This window comes from Chiloscyllium punctatum, chromosome 3 (assembly GCF_047496795.1).
Source record: "Chiloscyllium punctatum isolate Juve2018m chromosome 3, sChiPun1.3, whole genome shotgun sequence".
Lineage (NCBI taxonomy): Eukaryota > Metazoa > Chordata > Chondrichthyes > Orectolobiformes > Hemiscylliidae > Chiloscyllium > Chiloscyllium punctatum.
This window is the reverse complement of record NC_092741.1, coordinates 57,525,688-57,550,850: the sequence shown is the minus strand read 5'-3', so window position 1 is coordinate 57,550,850 and position 25,163 is coordinate 57,525,688. Positions and strand designations below refer to the sequence as shown.

Sequence of the window (25,163 nt, the reverse complement as noted above, 5' to 3'; positions counted from 1 at the left end):
TGAGTGGCAATATATATTGTTCAGTTTAATAATTCAGCAGCAGTTAGATTAGATCTATAATAGTCTAACTTTTCCTGAGTAGCTATTTACGTAGCTGTAACAGAAACCACCAATTTTACTGCATACCTTTGGAGGATTCCAAGAGTAAGGGAATTTCCCAGCACAATGTTCAATTTCCTGGGTAATCCCCTCAGTGTGCTACATTGGGAATTCCACAGGGTCCCTCTGCACAAATCCCATTTACGCTACAGAAATCTAGCCATCAGAAAGTCCGGGCTAGTTATGTCCTGTGAACAGGGCACTAAAACATCAAACACAGACTAGAAATACCTATCAACACTTACAGGTTTTATTTCAAATGTTTTATATTGATTGTAGATTGCGATGTGAATTATTTTACAACAATGCTGTTTTATTCAGTCAATGTTCTTTGATTACAGTTCAATAGGATTATCTTATACATGGAAAGAAACTGGTTTGAGTCGGTCAGATTCTTTGCTTTGCTTAAACTTACAACCATTGCATACACATGGAGCGTCAAGGCTGAAGTTAGCTCTTCCCCATATTGTCAGCCTTCCCCATATTGCAGCCTTGGCTGCATGCCTCTTCTGCACCAGATTTATTCATGTGGGGCAACTCTCTTGCCGATGTCATCACAGGCCCAGGAGTAAATGTAGGCCGAGGAGTAAATGTAGGCCCAGGAGTAAGTGTAGGTGCAGGAGTAAGTGTAGGCCTAGGAGTAAGTGTAGGCCTAGGAGTAAATGTAGGCCCAGGAGTGAATGTAGGCCCAGGAGTAAATGTAGGCCCAGGAGTAAATGTAGGCCTAGGAGTAAATGTAGGCCCAGGAGTGAATGTAGGTCCAGGTGTAAATGTAGGTCCAGGTGTAAATGTAGGTCCAGGTGTAAATGTAGGCCCAGGTGTAAGTGTAGGCCTAGGAGTAAGTGTACGCAGTGTGGGTGCAGACCGAATGGGACAGGGTGGCGGAGCTGTATTAGGGTGTGGAATTGATTTCGAACGCAATATTTGAGAAGCCGCGTTTGGCCGAGGTGGCGGTGGACCGAGAGGCCGTGTTGGTCTCCTCCGTGGCGAGAGAGGTCGGGACGGCGAGGGAGACGGTGGCCGGGGTGGGAGGTTTTGGCGACTGGACGGGGATGCTGCCCGATGTGATTCCTGCTTCTTCACGCGTTTCTTCACGAGTTTCCTGCTGCTGTATTGGGCGGGTAGTGGAGGTCGTGGAGGGGGTACTTTTTTCTTCACACTCTGCTTAGATCTCCTGCAACAGAAGAAGAGGATTTTTAAAAAGCTGTACAGTTATAGTCACCCAAATAACTCGTTTTAGTTTTTTTTGCAAAGATATATTTTATTCATAAAAAATTTTCAATGTACATACACAGTCTCTAAAGCACTTCATTTCTGTATATTCTTTGCATCTTGATAACAAACAAACATTGGGGTTTGACTTTATAGTTACAACAAACTCAAAGGCATTTCTTAATTATGCAAAGTGCTATTTACATGCATTTGACACACAGGGAATGGACCCCCATTGTGCTTTTGGCAGAGAGACCTTAGATGGTGGGCTTTCCCCACTGAGCCTTTGGTGCATCTCTCATTATGTCTCACAAACTTGATTGAGTTTTTTGAAGAAGTAACAAAGAGGATTGATGAGGGCAGAGCTGTACATGTGATCTATATGGACTTCAGTAAGGCGTTCGACAAGGTTTCCTATGGGAGACTGGTGAACAAGGTTAGATCTCATGGAATACAGGGAGAACTAGCCATTTGGATACAGAACTGGCTCAAAGATAGAAGACAGAGGGTGGTAGTAGAGGGTTGTTTTTCAGACTGGAGACTGGTGACCAGAGGTGTGCCACAAGGATTGGTGCTGAGTCCACTACTTTTCATCATTTATATAAATGATTTGGATGTGAACACAGGAGGTATAGTTAGTAGGTTTGCTGATGACACCAAAATTAGAGGTGTAGTGGAGAGCAGAGAAGGTTACCTCAGATAGCTAGATGCTATCTACCTTCTAAATCCCACTAGCTCCTGCCCAAGCACCTGAATGACAGATTAATAAGTAGCAAGTCCCAGCATGTTCTGTGAATGGCTGGTCTTTCTGTCAACTGTAAAAGCTCCTCCTTGACTCAGAAATATTGGGAGGCTCACCAGCTTCAGAAGATATGTGACATCTGTGAATACATGGAATTTTAATCTCATTGTAATCTTTCTTACAATCACACTGAGATATATTGAGAAGTGTAGTTTGTGAAATGTTTGCACTTCTTTTATGAAAATAGATTGATTGCTCTGGGGAGCTTCAAAACTCAGTGGTCAGGCTTCTCAAAGAAGATGCTTCATGAAAACATTTTTAAGATGATGTTTCAAGCTCACAAGAGACAAGTGAAGATAAGTTTGATTTATTTTGTTACAAACATGATTATGGAAACCTTCTATGTTTATTTCTTGGAGGTTTTGAAGGATAGTGCAAAAATAGATTTATTTCAAGTTTTGTGGAAATACCCAGAGTGGTTTCTGTAAATTAAGTTACTGATAGGTCATTGTCAACATTGGGAGATTTTGACTTTAAAAGCTTACTGAGAATTCACAACACTGGTCACAACTACTTGCCTTGCTGTGGACCCCGATTGGGGCTTGAAGGTGGAGAGGAAAGAGTTGATATTTAAGATCTTGTAACAATGTAATTAACACATGGTAATACCTCAGGAAGACTCCATAGTTATCTATAATAATGTTAGTGAGTCACAAAATGAGTATCAGACTTGTAACAGAAATCGAATCAAGGAGGACAAAGGGCAAGGAGGCACTTGCGGAAGAGCTTGTGAATACAGTGATTAATACCTGGGTACAAATCAAATCAAGGAGGACAAAGCCCATCGAGCTGGAACATCTGCTGATCACAGCGATCAGGAACAAAGGCAGTTTCTTGTGAAATGTACGCATAACTTGTAGATTCATAAAATTGTATAAATTAACCAGCCCAAGCTTTATTCAATGAGAACTCTGAGCACCCATTTGAGAACTTGACTTTTCCCAAAAGCTTTTATCTGTGTTTGACCCACTATTGATCTGAGTGTGGTAATATTTTACCAACAAGAGGGCTTCTTTGGACAGTGCCAGGTTTAGAAAGTTTCTGTTTTCTTACTGCTTTTTATTCACATTTCATTGTGCCTTACATAAAGTTGCCTCTGCCACTCCCCTGCAGATAGGTCCCTACTGATGAGCAATGTCAAGCAGCCTCTCTGTGTAACTACACAAAAGAACATGTCAATACAGCAATGCTGACAGCCTTTGGCTCTGACTGAAGGGCCAAAATGCTAACAGGTATGGCAAACCAAGGGATGGATGCTGTGATCATGCAGGTAGGTGTTAACAGAGCAATTAAGTAGCCCTGGGGTGCAGCCTGCTCCAATCCATCAGCTGAGTACTTGTGCTTGCACATAAAGTGTCCGTGCTGCAGCTTTTCAAAGCTGGTTGCCATTGCAACCTGCAAAGCACATTTGTGGTTCTTCAGCATCCTGTAAGTGGATTGGAGAGGTGCCATGATGATCATGAGGTGTTGGTAAATGTTGGATACCAATGTCTGCAGATGAGGAGGGAGAGTGAATGATGCCTGTGAATTGTGCCCTGAGTTTCTGTGTGGAGCAATACAACATGGGTGCTCCATGCAGCAGTGGTGAGCTGAAGTTGCGGTGACCTCCATGTTGAGAATTCTCAACATCCCGCTTACTCGACAAGTTTGGTAACATAGGAAGCTGAATATTAGTGAGGCAAGGTGGGATGTTAAAGGCATTTAAAAAGTAATAATCCCCCTAAGATAACTCTGCAGAGGCTGGTATCTTGTCACCAGGTCACCCATTAATGACATGTGAAGAGTCCTTAACACTGATCCAGCTCATTCAGAGCCAGCTCTCAGAGGGAACAGAATGTCTGATACTTCTGTTCTTAACAGTCAGCCAGGGTTCCCTGATTAAACAAGATTCAGGGAACTCATATTCAATAAGGTCCACCCAGCTGACCTCGTTACAATCATTACAGCCCATTAAAAGGCAACTCACCATTGCCTAGCAAGAAATTCACCTCACCACTCAGCAAGTGCAGCAAGATGCTCCGGATGTTATGGTCAGCCATTGCCCATGTTGCTCAGGCTTCTATAAGATTCCACCCAAGATATTTAATTGACCATATTATAACTGGAAAAACTACTTTAACTTGTAACCTATAAATTAAGAAGTATTGGGTTTATGAATGGTAGTGCACTCTTTTTTTCTCTACTTTTAGATGGAAGTTTAGATTAGATTTGATTCCCTACTGTGTGGAAACAGGCCCTTTGGCCCAACAAGTCCACACCGACCCTCCGAAGAATAACCCACCCAGTCCCATTTCCTTCTGACTAATGCACCTAACACTATGGGCAATTTAGCATGGCCAATTCACCTGACCTGCACATATTTGGACTGTGGGAGGAAACTGGAGCACCTGGAGGAAACCCACCCAGACACTGGGAGAATGTGCAAACTCCATACAGATAGTCACCTGAGGCTGGAATTGAACCTAGGACACTGGTGCTGTGAGGCAGCAGTGCTCACCACTAAGCCACCATGCTGCCCCATTATTTATCTGTTTTTGCTAGTTTATGAGGCTGACCACTCTTGCTGTGATTTTATTTTCAATGATTGCACAAATATATGAGTCAAACAAATCAAAGTGGTGAGTATATTACACATCATGAGTGATATTTGAATGTGACATCTGAAGTATGTCATCTCACAAATGATTGACGTAGATGTGAACGGGATGCAAGGTTATCTATTTATAAACATTCTTATATGTGCAATTTGATGAATCACTTTTTCATTTTGAAGTTCTCATGGCAATGTCACTGAACTTGTTATTTCAATAGCAGAAAGTGAGGACTGAAGAAGGGCTTATGCCCGAAACGTCGGTTCTCCTTCTCCTTTGATGCTGCCTGACCTGCTGCACTTTTCCAGCAACACATTTTTAAGCTTGTTATTTCAATACCCTGGCTACTAGTCTAGAGATGTAGGTTCAAATCTCACTATAGCAGTAGAGATAACTTAAATTTATTTAATTAAATTTGAAATCAAACATGAACAGTGACTATTGTCAATTGTTGCAAAAACCCATTTGGGGCAGAAGGTGTTTTTAAAGAAGGAAATCTGCCATGTTCCTTGGTTTGGATGACATGAGACCCCAGATCCATAATAGTATGGTTGACCTTAACTGTTCTCAAGGGCAATTAGAGGGTACTTAGATGGTGGTCTGGTCAGTGATGCCCACATCACATGAAAGAACATAACAATCCTAAACTAAACCTACTAACTGCATTTGCTTTGCTTTCTCAGTTAGCCTGTCCATGTTCTTTATAACCTTCTGTTCCAGTGATGCAATCTTCTTTGTAGGACTATAGTGAATAGCTGAGTGGAGTGTTAAAGGAATACTACAAGACAGAATCTGCAAGGGGGTGAAAGCTTTAAACGTATTTTAGTGATATTTGGGAGGGGGATAGCTATTTTGAGGTCAATAAGTTGTTAGGAAAAGGGAATAGGTTAGAAATGGTACTGGAGATTGGGGAAATTACGGATATACAGGTTTAACTGCTAATGAAGTGGTTTTAGATTTTTGTGGGATTGGTGGAAACAGAGGGCTTTAAAATCCAGGACTTCTCTGGCGCACTACTTGGATGACTTGGAGCATGAGAAGGGTACGGCAGACAGCAGTGAATTCCTGGGCCAGTGTGGCTCTTCTTTAGCAGAGTCTGTTTTGAAGAAGTATTATATCGGACGTGAAATGTTAACTGTTTCTTTCTCCTAATCCTAGACTCCCCATCCAGCAGAAATAGCTTTATCTCCACCAACCCTATCTTTTTACTTTACTACCCTGAAAACTTTGGTTGAATAATGCTTTAGCCTTTTAAATTGTAGGGAGTACAATCTTGTTTATAATAATCAGAATTTAATGTTTGGAGCTCATGTAGCTTTCTGATAAATCTATGTTACACTTCGTTCATGGTCAATATTTCTTTCATAATTTGAGCTATTCAGAACTGTTGGCAGTACTCCACAATCTGGATTTCTCTATAGCTGAAGCATGGCTCTTACATCATTGTCTTTTCATTATTGAAAACAAGCCTTAGGTCCTCAACATATTAACACCAGCATTACATTAGCATTTTTTATTTTCCGCACTTGTTCATGACATTTTAATGATCTATGAGTGGTCCTTATTTGCTGGATTTTCACCATTTACAAAATATCATATTTTTATTTTAAGTTCCGAGATCATGGTCTCTCATTTGCTGATGTTAAAATCCATTGGTAATAATAATCTTTTCCATTCAGTTAATTTCTTAACAACTCCTTACACTATTACACTTCAACCTCCATTGTATTTAATGCTTTTGATCTGTATATCATCAGAAAATTTGGATGAACGCCTTTCTAGCCCCAAATGCTCTGTTTACAGAAAAACACAGATTGCCACAATTTAACTTCAGTTGCAAGGGTGGACATGAAAATAAAATTGGGCTGGATATCATTACCACCCACACCACTTCCTGGGGTTTCCTGCCAGAGGGAATTTGGGTTGCAAAATGTTTGTCCAAATATTGGAAGACTTGTTTTAATTAGATGCAGTTGACTAGAATACTTCATCCAATGTATGTCTCATTATTTTCTCCTTAGCAACAGTGGACACAAAGAACAGCATGTGCTTTAGTGAACAGGTTAGCTACAAACTTGGGGAATGCGGGGATGGGGGATGGGTGGTGGTGGTAGCAGGAGTGGTAGGGTAGAAAAAAGGGTAATTTAAATATAAAGAGGTTGCTTTGAGTACTTCAAATCAATAGGAATGAATATCTGCTGCCTCGTTCCCATGGTAAAACAGGGTTCAATACATTCCCTTATGAAAAAGATGATTCAAACTTCTTCTGTAAGGCAAACATTATAACTTCAAATCTTTTCATTCTTTGCTGTCCCAGAAAGCAAAGAAGCACACAATACTGAAATCCATAATTGAACAAAAGAGTTTTATCCATGGCTTAAAACGTCTGTCCATAGTTCATCTCCAATGTTTTTTCCCTTGAAGAGAACATGTAAAATTGACCGCTGTTATTTATGTGCATCAACACCCTTGTGTTGTCAATTTGATTGCTTCCAGCAGAAGTAGCAGATGGTGATACACTACTAGGACGTAGGCTTGAGTTCAATAATTAAAAGACAATGATAAATCAAGCATTTACAATCATGTAAAAATTGGTTTTAAGCATTTGCAATCAATTATATGAGAGCAATCAATGGGATGCAAAGGCTTCATCCACCTGCACTTACCTTTCAGTTTTTTTTTGTTCAGTCCTAATACTGGAGTCTGCTGCCTCTCAAATCACAGGAGGAGTTTTGCTTTGATGCAGCAGTGAGATTGATGCAGCCTGTTTGGCATTGCACCATTCAGTATCCACCTTGCCTGCAGGAACTTTGAGGATCAGATTTAATAATTCCATATTTGAGACACATGCTCTGGTTGGCACCTGCTGCTGTAAGCTTGCACTGAGGTGGGGAATAAGTAAGGGAAAGGGAGGAAGAATTGCCTGTGGCTTTCCTTATTACATAAATGAATGCTGCTGCAAATGTGATGTAGATGCAACAGAACATAAATAGCATAACACTGCAGGAATGTAAACAGAAGTGGTCGATATCTGAATGATAGTAAGAAGAGGGGGCAGTGAAAGTAGCAAACAAATGACAAGAAGCCTCTTCATCACTTGTTGAAGATGGGGAACCCTTTGACCTGCCCTCCTTCCCCATGTAGAGTCATAGACATATACAGCACAGAAACATACCCTTTGGTATGTTTGCCCATGCTGACAAGATATCCTAAATAAATCTAGTCCCATTTGCCAGCTTTTGGCCCATATCCCTCTAAACGATTCTTATTCATATACCCATCCAGATGCTTTTTAAATGTTGTAACTGTACCAGCCTCCACCACTTCCTCTGGCAGTTCATTCCATACACCCAACTTCTGCGTGAAAAAGTTGCTTCTTAGGTGCCTTTTAAATCTTTCACGTCTCCCCCTAAACCTACCTCCTCTCGTTCTGGACTCCCCCAACCCAGGGACAAGACCTTGTCTATTTACCATATATTAGACAGTGAAGTTCAAAGGGACATGGTTAGGCCAAGGTCTTTTTCCCAAGGTAAGGGAGTCCAAAACTAGGGGGCAAAGGTTTAGGGTGAGAGGAGAAAGATTTAAAACAGACATAAAGGACAACTTTTTCACACAGATGGTGGTGCGTATATGGAATGAGCTGCCAGAGGAAGTGGTGGAGGCTGGTACAATTACAACATTTGAAAGGCATCTGGATGCGTATATGAATCAGAAGGGTTTAGAGGGATATGAGCCAAATGCTGGCAAATGGGATTAGATTAATTTAAGATAACTAAATTAGTTGGACCGAGGGTTTATTTCTGTGCTGTATAAAACTCTATGATTCTAAGTCATGCTGAGCATCTTTTAAAGGAGAGTGGTGCAACACAGCCAGGAAGATTAGCAGTGAGATCCAGCACAGTGTACAAGGTAGCTATAGACAAGATGTCAGGCCGTAAGAATACTGTGGAGTGAAGTGACTCAACAGTGAACAAGTGACATATATCAGGTAAAGTTAAAAATCACACAACACTAGGTTATAGGATACATATGATCCTGCCCCACGAGCTATCTGACAAATGAGCTGCTCTCCTAAAGTTTGTACTTCCAAATAAACCTGTTGGACTGTAACTTGGTGTTTTATGATTTTTTACCTGTGTCCACCGCAGTCTAACACTGGCACCTCCACATCATGTACCAGGCAGATTTAACCATAAATGGTCTCTTGTCAATACACTTTACATTGATTCCGGGCCTACAGGAAGTCCTGAAGCTATCTTAGAGCTCTCCCCTTGCCTCCATGTATACTGGTATCCCAGACAAGCAAACATTCAAGTTTTTAGAAAATGTTCATTCATGGGTTGAGGGCATCCCTGGCTAAACCAGCATTTATTACCCATCCCTAATTGCCCAAAGGGCTGTTAAGAGACAAACACATTGCTGTGGATCTGGAGTCACATTTAGGCCAAACAAATTGAGGACAACAGATTTCCTTCCCTAAAAGACACTAGTGAAGCAAATGGGTTTTTATAGCTGTGGTTACAAGGTTGCCATTTGGCTAGCGTTTTATTCCTTTTTTATATTGAGTTCAAATTTTACCACATGCCATGGTGGGATTTGAACCCATGCCCAGAATATTAACTTGGAGCTCTGGAATATGTCTGAGTGACATTAACAGTACACAACACCCCCAACCCTACTCCCACCCTGGACAGTTGTAACCCTCAATAAAAATCATTGGCGTGCAGCCTCCTTTAAGTTTTCCAATATCAGAAGCTTTCTAAACAGATAAACTCACATGGTGCATACATCACGAACACACAGAACTGCAGGTTGGTTATTTTGCATAAAATTGCCTAAAATTTACAGCATAGTAGCTGGCCATTCATTCCAACTGGTCTATGCCTGTGTTTATGCTCCACACTCTTTCCTCTTCTCTGCATCAACACACTCCAATTCTTTTCACTCTCATGTGTTTGTCCAGTTTCTCTTAAAATGTACCTATGCTATGTGATGCAGCTACTCCTTAGGGTAGGACTTCCATATTTAACAACTCTGTAGAAAAAGTCTCTCCAATATTCATAACTGGATTTACTATTTTATATTTATGGCCTGCCTTATATTTATCGTCCATTGTTATGTTCTTCCCCATAAGTGTAACTTCTATAAATCTTAAAAAAGAGAACACCTCATGATAATTTATGTTTATGGGTTAACTTATAAAGTACAACTTATAAAAGAATGGATTCAAACTGAAGCAAGTCCCAGTGTGAAAGGCACTTCTTGACAGATGAATCATGCTGATTGAGTGAACAGCAGGTCTCCACCTCAATATTCAATACAAAGGAGCTGGTAATTCCTTCTCCAAAAGGAAGAGGATGTGTTATCAGCTTCCTCTGGGGATGAAAGTGGCTTTCTTTGGTTGGGTCAATTACCCTGACTTATCGAGATGCCAAGGATATTTCTGGGGTGCTTTTCTGGGCATACATACAGTCATATGGAAAGTTATTTGAGAGGGGTAGCCAGATAATACTGGTCTGATATTGCCGAAATAGGCATCTCCTTTATTCATGCCAAGCTTTGTTATTTAATGCTGGGCATTCTCTTGCCTTAGAAAATTACTAGGCAACAATGAAATTGCTGAGGTCCTGAGTGAATCCAGGGCAGACTGTGTCCCTGGAAACTGTGTATTTATCACTTACTCTGAACTCGACTTATGTACATTTGCACCTCCAAGTCAATAGCCTAGGTCAACTTGCTGCAGGTGCAGAGTCATGCTCTGGTGGGGCCTTGTTTCTAGAAATCAGTGTAACCACTAAGTTCCAAAGAAATGCAAATGGATGTCAATTTGGGATCTGGTGCCTGCTTGTTCCCTTGTCTGTCTTGAGGATGCTCAGCTGTCTCTCAGAAAGCTTTATGCTACCGATATGTTGATCACACTTTATGTGAAGCAGAGTTTCTTGATTTTAGTCCTAAATTTCCATTGAAACAGTATGAACCTTTGATACGATTGTCCTGCCATGATCCTTTATAATTTGGATTTGCATGTTATTATCACTTCATGAAATCTACATTCTTATGATTTGAATTTAATCCAGCACTCATGATCTGACTCGTCAGGGCATGAAGCAATTTAAACATATCTTCCCCGAATTTATATTCCACTATTTTGGCTGTGCAATGCAAAGCTTTGTTTTCTCTATTGACTACTGAAATTCTCAATGGCGCACTCCATCAGAGACTGCAACATCTGCTTGAGTACCGTTGGTGCGATAATCAAGTCTTAGTGGCAAAAATATTCCTCTAAGTTTGGGATGATATAATATTGTTAGATGAGAAGAATTGTACTCTGAAACAAAGCCACATTGTATATACTGGTCCCAAAGGTAAATTTTGCTGAAGTTGGGCGAGATTATCAACAAACCTAAACCTATTAATGTATGCCATTTTGTTATTTTAATTACCAGTTCCCAACGCTGTGGTGTACTTGCAAAGTAATTGTCACATCAGCACTTACACAGACAAATTCTTAAGCTTGTTATTCTATTGACAAAACAGGTCGGTCACTTACCTTCTAAGGCAGAAGAAGACAATTCCACAGATTATGCTCACAACAACCATAACTGCACCACCGGCAACAGCCATCAAAACTATCTGCGACTTGACTCCCAAACTAGGATTTCCAGATCTTGTTAAAGTCTCTGAAGAAAGTAAAATCTAGGTAGTAGGACTGTCTGACCCGAAAATGGTGAACAGAAAGCAAAAAAATGCATAATGTCTCCAATATAGTTTGACAACCCCAATTTTATTAGCCATATCTAAATGCTTAAATGTCTAACCATGACTTGCACTCATATAGACTCTTTAACATCAAAGGGTCTCACAGCACAAATGACTAAAAACGTAAGTAAAACCAAGGGGGGAGAAAAAGTAGTGAGAGAGAACAGGAGCTAGATTGAAGAGCTAGGTATTAAAAAGACATTTGAAAAGTAGAAGAAGGTGAAGTGTAAAGAACAGAACTAAAGTGAGTGAAGCCTTTCTCACCAATCAAGTAAACTTGTCAGGGTTGGGGTGAGGAGGGTTTGTGAGGCCATATAGGGACCTGTGGCTGTCAGCAAGGAACTTAGTTGGAATGCACCAGAGGTTAGCAAGTCAATGTAGTCAGGAAGTGAGGAGTGATAGTCCTGTGAGTTTTCATACAAGACAAGATTGGTGCAGGAGAGAATTGGACGAGTTGGAAGTGGAGCGAAGCTGTTTAAGAAAAGGAATGTCTGAATACTTGATGGTGATGTAAGTGGGGCCAGAAATGTCTTTCTGTTTCACCACATGATACGTCAGACAGGAATCCAACTAAAGATTCAAGTTAGAGTCACAGAGTCATAGAGATGTACAGCACAGAAACAGACCATTCGGTCCAACTTGTCCATGCTGACCAGATATCCTAACCTAATCTAGTCCCATTTGTCAGCACCTGGCCCATATCCCTCTAAACCCTTCCTATTCATATACCCAAACAGATGCCTTTTAAATACTGCTATTGTACCAACCCCCACTACTGACTCTGACAGCTCATTCCACACACACACCACCCTCTGTGTGAAAAAGTTGCCGCTTAAGTCTCTTTTATATCTTTCCCCTCTCACCCTAAACCTATGCCTCCTAGTTCTGGACTTCCCCACCCCAGGGAAAACATGTTGTCTATTTATCCTATTCATGTTCCTCATGATTTTATAAAACTCTATAAGGTCACCCCTCAATCTCCGACGCTCCAGGGAAAGCAGCCCCAGTTTGTTTAGTCTCTCCCTAAAGTTCAACTCCCTGACCCTGAAAACATCCTTGTAAATCTTTTCTGAACCTTTTCAAGTTTCACAACATCCTTCCAATAGGAAGGAGACTATAATTGCTCACAATATTCCAAAAGTAGCCTAACAAATGTCCTGTATAGCCGCAACATGACCTCCCAACTCCTGTACTCAATACTCTGACCAATAAAGGAAAGCATACTAAATGCCTTCTTCACTATCCTTTCTAGCTGCAACTCCACTTTCAAGGAGCTATGAACCTGCACTCCAAGATCTCTTTGTTCAGCAACACTCCACAGGACCTTACTATTAAGTGTATAAATTCTGTTCTGATTTGCTTTACAAAATGCAGCACCTCAGATTTACCTAAATTAACCTCCATCTGCCCTCCTCAGTCCATTGGCCTATCTGATCAAGATCCCATTGTACTCTGAGGTAACTTTCTTTGCTGTCTACTCCACCTCCCATTTTGGTGTCATCTACAAACTTACTAACTATACCTCCTATGTTCACATCCAAATAATTTATATAAATGACAAAAAGCAGTGGACCCAGCACCATTCCTTGTGGCACACCTATGGTCACAGGCCTCTAGTCTGAAAAACATCCCTCCACCACCACCCTTTGTCTTCTACCTTCGAGTCAGTTCTGTATCCAAATGGCTAGTTCTCCCTGTATCCCATGAGATCTAAGCTTGCTAACCAGTCTCCCATGGGGAACCTTGTCAAACGCTTACTGAAGTCCATAGGGCTCATGTCTAATGCTCTGCCCTCATCAATCCTCTTTGTTACTTCTTCAAAAAACTCGAAAAAGTTCATGAGACATGATTTCCCACACACAGAGCCATGCTGACTATCCGTAATCAGACCTTGCCTTTCCAAATACATGTAAATCCTATTCTTCAGGATTTCCTCCAACAACTTGCCCACCACCAAGGTCAGGCTCACTGGTCTATAGTTCCCTAACTTGTCCTTACCCCCTTTCTTCAATTGTGGCACCACATTAGCCAACATTTAGTCTTCTGACACCTCACCTGTGACTATCGATGATACAAATATCTCAGCAAGGGGCCCAGTAATCACTTCCCTAGCTTCATTATTCTAGGGTACACCTAATCAGGTCCTGGTGATTTATCCACTTTTATGTGTTTCAAGACATCCAGCACTTCTTCCTCTGTAATATGGATATTTTTCAAGGTGTCACCATCTATTTCCCCACATTCTCTATCTTCCATCTCCTCTTCCATAGTAAACATTAATGCAAAATACTTGTTCAGTATCTTCCCCATCTCCTGTGGCTCCACATATAGGCTGCCTTGCTGATCTTTGAGGGGCCCTATTTGCTCCCTAGTTACCTTTTACCCTTAATGTCTTTATAATAACCCTTTGGATTCTCCTTAACCTTATTTGGCAAAGCTATCTCATGTCTCCTTTATGCCTGCGTGATTTTCCTCTTAAGTATATTCCTACTGCCTTTATACTCTTCTAAGGATCCAAACTCTTCTAAGGATTCATTTGATCTCTCCTGACATATGCTTTCTTCTTTTTCTTAATCGAAACCTCAGTTTCTCTAGTCATTCCGAATTCCTTATACCTACGAGCCTTTCCTTTCTCCCTAACAGGAGATGTGCTGAGTCCTGAGCTTCCTCACCAGTTTGTGCTGGATTCTGTATATATTCCAAAAAGGGAGAAGTTTAAGAAGGAATGTGGTGGGTGAAGAGAATTCCTGGTCAGAAGATTCCCCATTCTTTTCCCTAGAGCATTGAAGGTTGAGGGGTGCCCTTATAGAGATTTACTAAATCATGAGGGGCATGGATAGGGTAAATAGACAAGGTCTTTTCCCTGAGATGGGGGTGTCCAGAACTAGACAACATAGGTTTAGGGTGAGAGGGGAAAGGTATAAAAGAGACCTAAGGGGCAACTTTTTCACGCAGAGGGTCATATGTCTAGGAATGGGCTGCCAGAGGAAGTGGTGGAGACTGGTGCAATTGTAACAGTTAAAAGGCATCTAGAGGGGTAGGTATATGAATAGGAAGGTTTTGCAGGGATATGGGCCGGATGCTGGCCCGGCTGGGGCTAGATTGGATTGGGATATCTGGTCGGCATGGACATGTTGGACCGAAGGGTCTGTTTCTGTGCTGCACATCTCTATGACTCTATGACTCTACCCAATAGTCACTCATACCCAATAGTAGGGATGATATCACAAAGAAGAAAATGTTTATTGAGAAGAAAGGATGATAAGAAAGGCACATCTTTAATGATCCTGGAGGTGATAGTGTGGGAGAAAGGAGGAAGGTGAACACTTTGCTGTAGGATTTCTGGTTGTGTTCATTTAAGCAGGAATGGAACCTTTGTCCAAAACGTCGATTTTCCTGCTCCTCGGATGCTGCCTGACCTGCTGTGCTTTTCCAGCATCACTCTAATCTTGACTCTAACCTCCAGCATCTGCAGTACCCACTTTCACCTTTCAAGAGGAACCCAGTAAGGGTGGTACGATGGAGGAGAAGTGTTAATGAAGGATGGCGCGGTCAATTATATGTTGAACACAATGAAAATAATTGAGAAGGATGAGAAGGAATTTGCTCAAAATAAAATTGAATGAATCAGTTAAATACAATTTAAACAACATAACAGAAGCCGTGTCTCTTTAAATGTAGTTTCAATTTAAAGAATTCGAATAATTCAACTTTTTATTAAAGGATTTGAAGGAAATAACACAATTTTGAAAAGGAGAGGGAAGGTGCCAAATACTATAAGGTCCAAAGATGTGCGGGTCAGGTGAATTGGCCATGTTAAATTGCCCATAGTGTTAGGTGCATTTGTCAGAGGGAAAATGGGTCTGGGTGGGTTACTCTTCAGAGGGTCAGTGTGGACTTATTGGGCCGAAGGGCCTGTTTCCGCACTGTAGGGAATCTAATCTAATCTATTCAAAAGGGGAGTAGTCAGGAATTGAGCAGGAAGCTGAGTAAGTTGTCCAATTTAAAGACCTCTTATCACACCATTTCCATCCAGGTTGGTCCAGTCTAAACAAACACTCCCAGTCTACTCTGGTGTAAAACTTCCTAAAGATGTCTTCGAAACATCTGGTGTGTCAGAGTGAATATTAGGCTGTGTGTTTCGTATGCGCAATGCAAAATACTTTACAAAATTTTGTTGCTTATCACTGGTTTGGAAGACCTGCTTTGAAAGTAACACTGAAGATTACTATTGTCAAGCTTTCACAAGCTTAACAAACCCAATCAGTTCTCCATTGAGATGCAGCATGAGGTATGAGATGGTGGGGGGTGGGGGGTATAGTGTGTCAAGTCTATTAATATGCACCAATCATTGTAATTGGCAATTAACACAACCATCCTTTCACTGAATTATTAGTGAATAAAAGGTGTAATTGAAGTAACAAAATGATTTATGTTTTCCATTGTAAATTTGTTCTGTTTGCTGTTTGTAGTAATTTTGTTCACATGTACTTCACATACAAACACATTGATTTAGATCCTATCTACCTTCTCTTAAAAAAAATTGGAAAGGACATCACCTACCTTAAGAAACCAAGACTTACAAATACAGAGGTGTGACATACCAGCAGCGCTTTACCGGAGACTCTCACTCTGATGAGAGTGACCTGGTATGGTGGCGAAACATCTGAAATCAAATCTTCCAGCTCAGCGAGCTAACTTACTTACATACTTTACATCCCTTTGAAAGATATTCAGTTTCAATCCCATCCCCGTCCACAGATGCAGATTTTCAGCTAGCAAAATGATACTGGCAGAGAAACAAGAGGAGTTGCAGCATATTGGGGAACCTGAGACTTGACACTGATGCATTCACACCCAGAATTTTATGTAGGGAGGAGTGGAGCGAATTCGCTCAATCACTTTCTCATGGCTACTTTTGAGAGACACAGATTAGGTTACCAAGGAACCTGGCTAAAAACCTGCAAGTATAATGAGTGAATATTTAAACTGCTGTGGTGTCAGGCAAAAGTAAAATGCAAACCTACATTGATGTTCTATATGTGAATTTCATTGGTAAATCCACTAAAAAAGAAGTAACTGAATGTAAAATGTGACTTGTAGTTTTGATGTGGGATGCAATTCAGTATATGTCTAACAGCACCTCCTGAGATAACCCAATCTTATCCCATCAACTTCAGAGCCATCACAGTTGTGGAAAAATTTGGGATTCACTATCTGTCAGTGGTGTCACTGTGCAACAGTTATATGCAATGCGTAAGTTGTCATTGGGCTTAACATCAATTCATTTTGAAATTGTAGGATTTGGAAATTTTGTAACAGTTCCCCTGTTCCGATCCATCTTGACTTGCAATATACCATTAGTTTTTTTAAAAATGCGGGTGACTTATGTCATCTCACATAACAATGCTACAGATAATATGTAAAAGTAAAATTATTGGCTTTTTTAAAAGGTAACTAACTGGGATCAATGTAATCACAATGATTTTTTAGTCAGTTTAATATTCTACAGAAAGCAGAAGTGCAGGAATTTGCCATCAGATTCTGTGCAGAGTATAGTTGTGGTATCCACAGAACTGAAAGAATTCTTATTGAGGCAATGATCCTCCTAATGTATCAGGTGGTGTAAATAAATATTTGTTAAGTGTTTGTAAAATAACTCTATTCACTTTTGCACCAAGTCTCTAGAATTTCATTAATGGATCAGCATGAATGTTGTTACACAGAATCTGGAAAATTTAGAGTTTAAAATTGAAGTAATTGAAGTGCAAATAAGCGTGAATTTATTTGTGGCTAATTTATTTTCTACTGCTACACAAACCAATTTTCACATTTGTTTTCATTTGTTCATGAGATGTGATGTCACCAGCAGTTTATTGCCCATCCCGAATTGCCTAGAGTGCAGTTGAGTCAGCCGCATTACTGTGGGTCTGGAGTCACATGCAAATCAGCCCAGGTAAGGATGACTGATTTCCCTCCCTAAACGGCATTAGTGAACCGGTCATCATTATGACAATAATTAGTGGTTACATTGTTGCCCTTAGTTCCAGATTTTATACAATTGTTATGCCATGTTCCCAGAACCTTAACTTTATCACATTTCAAATTCAAGAATATCTTTGACTATAAGTGACAGGTAAATGACTTTAACGTATGAGCACAATGAACCATAAATGTGGGGAACCTCTTTGTATCATCCAAGCTTCCCTAGTGTAAATAAGAACACAGAACTCTCATAATGTACTGGGGAATAGGAAGACTAAGGGCAGTAGCAGAAAAGGTGCAGCACAACTTTGAAGGGACCTCTGTACTTCCTATATCTTCCAAATGCTGCATTTGGAAATACAGGTATTAGAAATACCTAAGGCTGGAGCAATGGCCTGAGCTTGCTTCCTACTTAGTTGATCGTGGCATGTGATGGTTGCTGGCAAGGTCAACATTTGATACCCATTCATATTTGCTCTTAAGGGAGTGGAGCTGGTGATCCATCTCTTGAATCACTGAACTCTGTGTGCTGTAGGCATATCCAAAGTGCTACAAACAAGGGTGTTACAAGATTTTTACTCAATTACAATAAATTAACAGTGATAAAGTTCCAAGTCAGGAAGGTGTGTGATTCAGAGTGAAACTTGCATGTGATGGTGCTCCCTTCACCTAAAAAGCCATTGAGTTAATATTAGAATCATAGAATCACAGCGTCATACAGCATGGAAAGTGACCCTTTGGTCAAACCAGCCCATGCTGTCTATGTTCGCAAACTAAACTAATCCAACCTACCTATGTTTGGCCCATATCCCTCCAAATGTTGCCTATTTGTGTTCTTATCCAGTTTTGAAATGTTATAACTGTACCTGCATCCAACACTTCCTCTGGCAGTTCATTCCACACATGAACCACCCTCTGTGTAAAAATGCTGCCTTTCATGTCCTTTTTAAATCTCATTCTTCTCACCTCAAAAATACCCCTAGTTTTGAACTCCCCCACCTCAGGGAAAATACCTTTACCATTCACCTTATCTATGCCCCTCATGATTTTATAAGCTTCTATAAGATCAGCCTTCTACCTCCTAATCTCCAGTGAAAAATGTCCCAGCCTATTCTTAAAGCACAAACCCTCCATTCCTGATAATGTCCTGGCAAATCTTTTCTGAAGCCTCTCCAATTTAACAGTACCCTTCCTATAGCAGTGCAATTAGAACTGTACACAGTACTGTACAACTTCCTCTACAACCTCAACATAGCATCCCAATTCAAAGATCTCAGCAATGAAGGCAAGTGTGCTAAATGCCTTCTTAACTACCTTGTCTATATATGAAGAAAATTTTAAGAATTATGTACTTGAACCTCTATGTCTCTCTGTTCTACAACACTACCAGGACCCTACCATTCACTGTATAAGTCCTGCCCTTGTTTATTTTACCAAAATGCAATACCTCACATTTATCCAAATCAAACTCTATCAGTGACTCCTCGGCCCATTGACCCAATTGAGTAAGATCTCTTTGTAATCTTAGACAATCTTCTTCATTGCCAACATACCACCCATTTTGGTGTCATTCATAAACTTACTAACTACGCCTCCTATATTCTCATTCAAGTCATTTATACGAATGACAAACAAAAGTGGACCCAGCACCAAACCCTGTGGAACATTGCTGGTCACAGACCTCCAGTCCCGACAAACAACCCTCCAACACCAGTCTCTGTCTTCTACCATAAAGCCAATTTTGTTTCCATTTGGATAATATTATATAATAATATTGTATCCCATGTTACAAAAGGAGAAGTTAAGGTGGTTTGGTATATTTGGTATGGAAGAGCATTATCTGCTATCCTTAACAAGTGTCTGTGCTGGACGAGGTGGTGGAAGAAGTGCAGTCTTTATAGTCACACTGATCTTTTTTTTTAGATTAGATTAGATTACTTACAGTGTGGAAACAGGCCCTTCGGCCCAACAAGTCCACACCGCCCCGCCGAAGCGTAACCCACCCATACCCCTACATCTACATCTACCCCTTACCTAACACTACGGGCAATTTAGCATGGCCAATTCACCTGACCTGCACATCTTTGGAGTGTGGGAGGAAACCGGAGCACCCGGAGGAAACCCACGCAGACACGGGGAGAATGTGCAAACTCCACACAGTCAGTCGCCTGAGGCGGGAATTGAACCCGGGTCTCTGGCGCTGTGAGGCAGCAGTGCTAACCACTGTGCCACCGTGCCGCCCATCTTGGCCTAGATGCAGACAAAACTATAACACCATGAAGAGAAGGCCACTATCAATTGCTTTCTGAGATCTATGTACAAAAATGAAATGCTTTGAAAACACAATATACCATGAATAAAAGTTCATGTGCAACAACGTCTGAAACAAATAATTCCTTGACTGTATCATGAAGAGTACTGTATCAAGAGATAGTTCTTCAACAGCTGATCCATGCAGCTGTCATCTGCTGCCATGGTTGTTACGATCCTTAATTTTGCTCCTTTTGCCGGGCTGCTGTCCCTCATGTGGGGACCATTCAAATGCTCACGTCCAACAATTCCTGAGCTCTGTATCCTCGGAAGGCTTGATTGCACAGTATAGCTGCCACTATGACAGCCTGGTGCAGGTGACTTTTTGGTACCTTGTGGGTCCAGCCGAGAGAATAGCAATGTGTACATCTTCTGAAAGACAGAGTAGCGCCCTCCATGCCACTATCATTTTCATTTCTGCAAGAGATCAGCCATCAGAAGATAAATGGCACCCTGTTTATTACTTTCACCAGTCTCTCCAAGATGGGACATCTGTCTCTCCAAAGCTAAGAACAGTTCTGAGCCCAGAATCGACAAAGTAGACATTTGAACTCCCAACAAAGCTGAAAAGACTCTGAGCCGATTACTGCTCTGGGGACCTAACTACAGACCTCCTGTACCTGGCCATATTCTTTCGATAGACAGCAGAATGCTGTTATCATGCAATATGACACGATACAGGCTAGAAAGGGATTCCCCCAAACTTTCAACCATTGTGTTAAAATTCTTTGACAGGTCTTCCAATGGATTTTACAACTGTTCAAGGCAAGATGATTGTTTTTGCTCATTTCTGGATCCCTCAAGACTGCAAAGTTATCCTCTTAAGTAAACCTTGGGGAGGATCTTGACTCCTGTGAGCTGTTACTTTGACTTTCTCTGCCAGCAGTGCCTGATGCTTCTCACAAGTACAATATATATCACCATGTGCAGTCTAAGTGACTCTCTCAAAACCATGACCAAATGTTTGTGATTGGGAATGATGCAATATGTAAAGACGCCCAATCAGGTAGATTCTCCTCCCCTGAGGTGTCCTCTTCTATGTGTTACAGATATTGTTAAGGTCCTAGAGGAAGTAGAGAGGCACAAGAGTTAGAAAGGCAAAGAGAGATTGGGCGATAGCAAATGACAGACATCATGATGTAACTTGATGTAATCAAGTGCCTGATAAAGTGCACGGGTACAAGTGATAATCAAAGATCATTTTTAGAGAGGGTCCTAGTCTTGAAATGTCCTAATTGACTTTTTTGGAGAGGTCACTAATTTTCAGATTAAGCTGCCCTAACCCAGTGGAATTAATGATGTCAGCAGATATCCCCCAACAACCCTCACCTCATTTTCTTTGGGTGTAATTTTCAGAAAAGGTGAAACTTAGTGAATATCTCATACAAGGGAGAGTGCTACCGTGTGAAATCAGATGCTGAGAGCAGAAAGGACCAAAGTGTAATTGTGGGGAGGCTTTAAATGGAAAGTGCATGCCTCTTGTGAAATTAATGAAAAGAGTCTGACAGTGGACTCTAGTCTTAGACCATAAGCCCATTAAATATTGGAGCAAATTAGACCACTTTGCTCATGAACCTGCTTTGCCATTTGACCATGCTAATATACTCCTCAACCCCATTCTCCCACCTTCTCCCCATAACCCCTGATCCCCTTACTAATCAAGAACCTCGCTATCCTAGTCTTAAATACACTCAATAACCTGGCCACCATAGCCCTCTACGGCAATGTGTTCCACAGATTGAAGATATTGCTCCTCATGTCTGTTCTAAAGGGTCATCCCTTCACTCCAAGGATATGCCCTTGGGTCCCAGTTTATCCTACTAGTCCAAACATCTTCTCCACCTCCACGCTATCCAGGTCTCTCAGTATTCTGTAATTTTCTGTAAGATCCCCTCCCATCCTTCTAAACTCCATCCAGTACAGATCCAGAATCCTCAGGACCTTCGAGGCAAGGATCATTCTTGTGAATCTCTCCTGAACCCCCTCCAATGCAGTGCATCCTTCCATTGATGCTCATCTTCATCAGGAGATGAGGATGATCTCCAGGGAAAAGGGGAGGCTTGCCTACACTTCATGCTGATGTAATTCTTTCCTCTCCCACTCAAAGTGAAACTACTGGAGGACAGGTGATTTGGTTTTAAACACCATTAAGCCGGAGTTGGGAAGGGGCTCTGTGTCAACCTCTCACATTCAAACCAAGCTTGAGGAACTCAATATCAGGAACATGGTCATGGAACTGAAGAACCTGGCAAAGGGAAGATGGTCACTCAAAGGCATCCCTGCCATTGGCTCTAATTCCCTGCTCTCTTTCCACTTAGCTCTCATCCCTCCTTCATTTGCATGTGCTTGGGAGTAGGAGTCCAATAACAATTCCTGATGAAGTGCTACCAGCAAAAGCCACTATTCCCAGTGGAAATGGCAATGGAGAGCTACCAACCTCTGATTGACTGACGGTTCTCAGGAACATAGAATTTCTATATCCTGGGATAAATACTGAAGAGTGTCCAAAGCTGGCTAGTTAAGTTCCTGAAAGATGCTTAACTTGTGCAGCCTTCCTCATAAAATAGCTTTGGGTCTCCCACCATCCTCTAACTAGTAGGTGAGACACCCAACATCCACTTTAATCTTTAACAAGTCAACTGGCTCATGGTAAATACTGATCACAGGACATACTAAAGGAATGACCAGTAAAAGGGGTATGGCACGAGCAGGTACATGTCAGGGAAAGCATTGTGTAGACGGCTTTATCCATAGTTGGTATCCAGGGAGCTTTCTCCGACACAGACCTTTTGAAGTTGTAATGTATGAGACTCCTTCACTTCAGCAAGGAGGTGGTTACTGAGCACGTGCCCCCCTACAATTACAACCTAAGCATTGCAGCAAGGAATTGAATATTTTTTGACAGTCAGTCAACATGGCACTTAACCATTATCCCACAGTTTTCTTCAGGTTACAATAAGTGATATCCATGACAAGTTGTTCCCTCAATGTAGCTGGTTCATACAGAGGCCTATGTCCGATCCCCTGTTAGCACTCATTTTACAGTCCTCCATACCAGCTTTATTCAAACCATTATGCAAGAATCTGAATGGGGGCCATGCTCAGGCTGGGGAAATCCATTTTCATGGTGTGTTGTAGTGGGGCTGGAGGATTCAACTAACCAAATGTTAGTGGGAGAATACCTAAGAACCTCCTCACCACAGAAGCATTGGAAATTTGGGGCCTTCTAAAGTTGAATTTTCTGGTATTTCCTGGGTACCAGGAGATCTCATGTAATATAATTATTTCCTTTCCCCATAAAAAACCATTTCTCATTAAGAATGTCAAAAGGAACCTGACAATAAGTGCCACCAAGGCCTCTATGTTCCACAGGCTGACAACAAATAATTATCTGGCATCATACGTATCCTATTATCAAAAGAAGGTTTAGGAAAAGAAAAAAAAACAGTTCCCAACATGATTGAAATTGAACCTTTAGATGGAAGGTGGACCAGAGGAGGTTGGGGAAGAGTTCTCCAACACTATGACTAGAGAGCGTAATGCTGTCCTCAAAACTACAATGAGATTGACACACTCCATGCCCACAGCCTGTTCATCCTCTGTATCAGTGAGCCCTCCTCCATTGTCATGGGCCATAAACGTTACTTGTCTAAGTCACTAATGCATTTGTCCAAACTGCTGCTTCTTCACTAATTTAGTAAACATTCTGAAAATTCGTTATGAATGGCTAAATGTTTATGTTAGATAACTGGCCACAAACCTCCAAAATGTAACAGAAGTTAACTGGGAAAATAAGGAGAATGAGAGGGAAGTTCTGGAAGCTGTGGCAATGATTATTTGGTTCCAGAAGAATTGAATAATCTCAAGAAACCATGAAGCTAAAAACACAAGAATTCTTGGCTCAAAGTAAATGTACAATCGAGAGAGTTCTTTTTGAAATTTTGGTTTTGAAGTATAAGTGCTTACGAGGTTTAGTATTAAATTAATTGTGTTTGTTCATTTCTTTTGTCAGTAAAAATATTTTTTCCTCTAAACCACATAATCCCGCTGCCTGGTCTCTTCAAATAATAACTGGGAATTCAAATTCTTTTTGGAAGTTACCATCACAGCAACATGGTGCTGATCTCCGAGCTAGAGCCTTGATGGGGGTCAAAAATACTGAGAGGTCATGATTAGAGGTTCTAATGTGAGGGAAGTGTAGAAAATAAGGGGCAGGAGTAAGCCTTCAAGCCTGCTCCTTCTCTCAATGTTTCATCATTCAACTCAGTGCTCTGTGCCTCCTTTCTCCTTTGATCCCCTTAGCCCTGAGAACTATATCTGACTCCTTTTTAAGAACATTCAATGTTTTTGGCCTCCACTCCTTTGTGTGGTAGAGAATTCCCTGGGCTCACCACTCACTGGGTGAAGAGATTGCTCATCATCACAGTCCTAAATGGCTTACCCCATATCCTTACTATGACCCCTGGTTCTGGACTCCCTGGTCAGGGAAACAATCTTTCTGCATTTACCCACCCTGTCTAGTCCTGTTATAATTTTATAGGTTTCTATGAGATCATCCCTCATTCTTCTAAACTCCAGTAAATATAATTCTAACTGATTCAATCATTCTTCAATAAATCAGTCCTGCCATCACAAGAGTCAGTTTGGTAAACATTTGTTGCGCTCCCTCCATTGCCACAACATCCTTCCTCAGACAATGAGACTAAAACCACATACAATACTTCAAATGTGGGTTCACCAAGACCATGTACAATTGCAGGGAGACATCCCTGCTCCTGTACTCCAATCATTTCACTATGAAGACCAATAGATCATTTGCCTTCTGTACTTGCATTATTACATTATTTCCACCATAGTTAATATGCCACAAGATATATATAAAATAACATACACACACATATATGCATAATAAACCAAAACTGGTGACAATTCATAACCCACCAGCTCTCTGTACTGCAGTTCTATAATGCAAGATCAGACCAAGATTTTTTTGGAATCAGTTTCACAGCCCTGGAAAGATGACTCCAGCCAACATCAATAAACATAATGAAAAGAAACAAACAAACAAATATTCTTTGCCTCTGTCTGAAATGGCCTACCTCTAATCCTTAGACTGTGACTCCTGGTTCTGGACTTTTTGGTTATCAAGAACATCCTTCCTGTATTTACTCTGCGTAGTTTTGTTAGAATTTTGTATGTTTCTATGAGATCCCTTGTCATTCTAAACTCCAGTGAATATAGTCCCAACTGAATAAGTCTCTCCACATTTGAAGTATTGTATGTGGTTTTAGTCTCATTGTCTGAGGAAGGATGTTGTGACAATGGAGGGAGCGCAACAAATGTTTACCAAACTGCCATTCCAAGAATTAACCTGGTAAACCTTTGCTACACTCTCTCTCTGTAGC

At 41.0% G+C, this 25,163-nt stretch overlaps 1 protein-coding gene across 1 annotated transcript in view; it reads right to left on the bottom strand.

The window, feature by feature from the left end:
• Positions 1–391: 391 nt before the first annotated feature.
• Positions 392–25,163, bottom strand: part of LOC140458933 (uncharacterized) — a 206,287-nt gene continuing 181,515 nt past the window's right edge. The window contains exons 6-7 of the mRNA XM_072553670.1: positions 11,255–11,384; positions 392–1,273 (exon numbers count right to left, since the gene is read on the bottom strand). Coding sequence (XP_072409771.1) covers positions 550–1,273; positions 11,255–11,328 — 798 coding nt within the window. The 5' untranslated portion in view covers positions 11,329–11,384 and the 3' untranslated portion in view covers positions 392–549. The remainder of the gene's footprint in view (positions 1,274–11,254; positions 11,385–25,163) is intronic.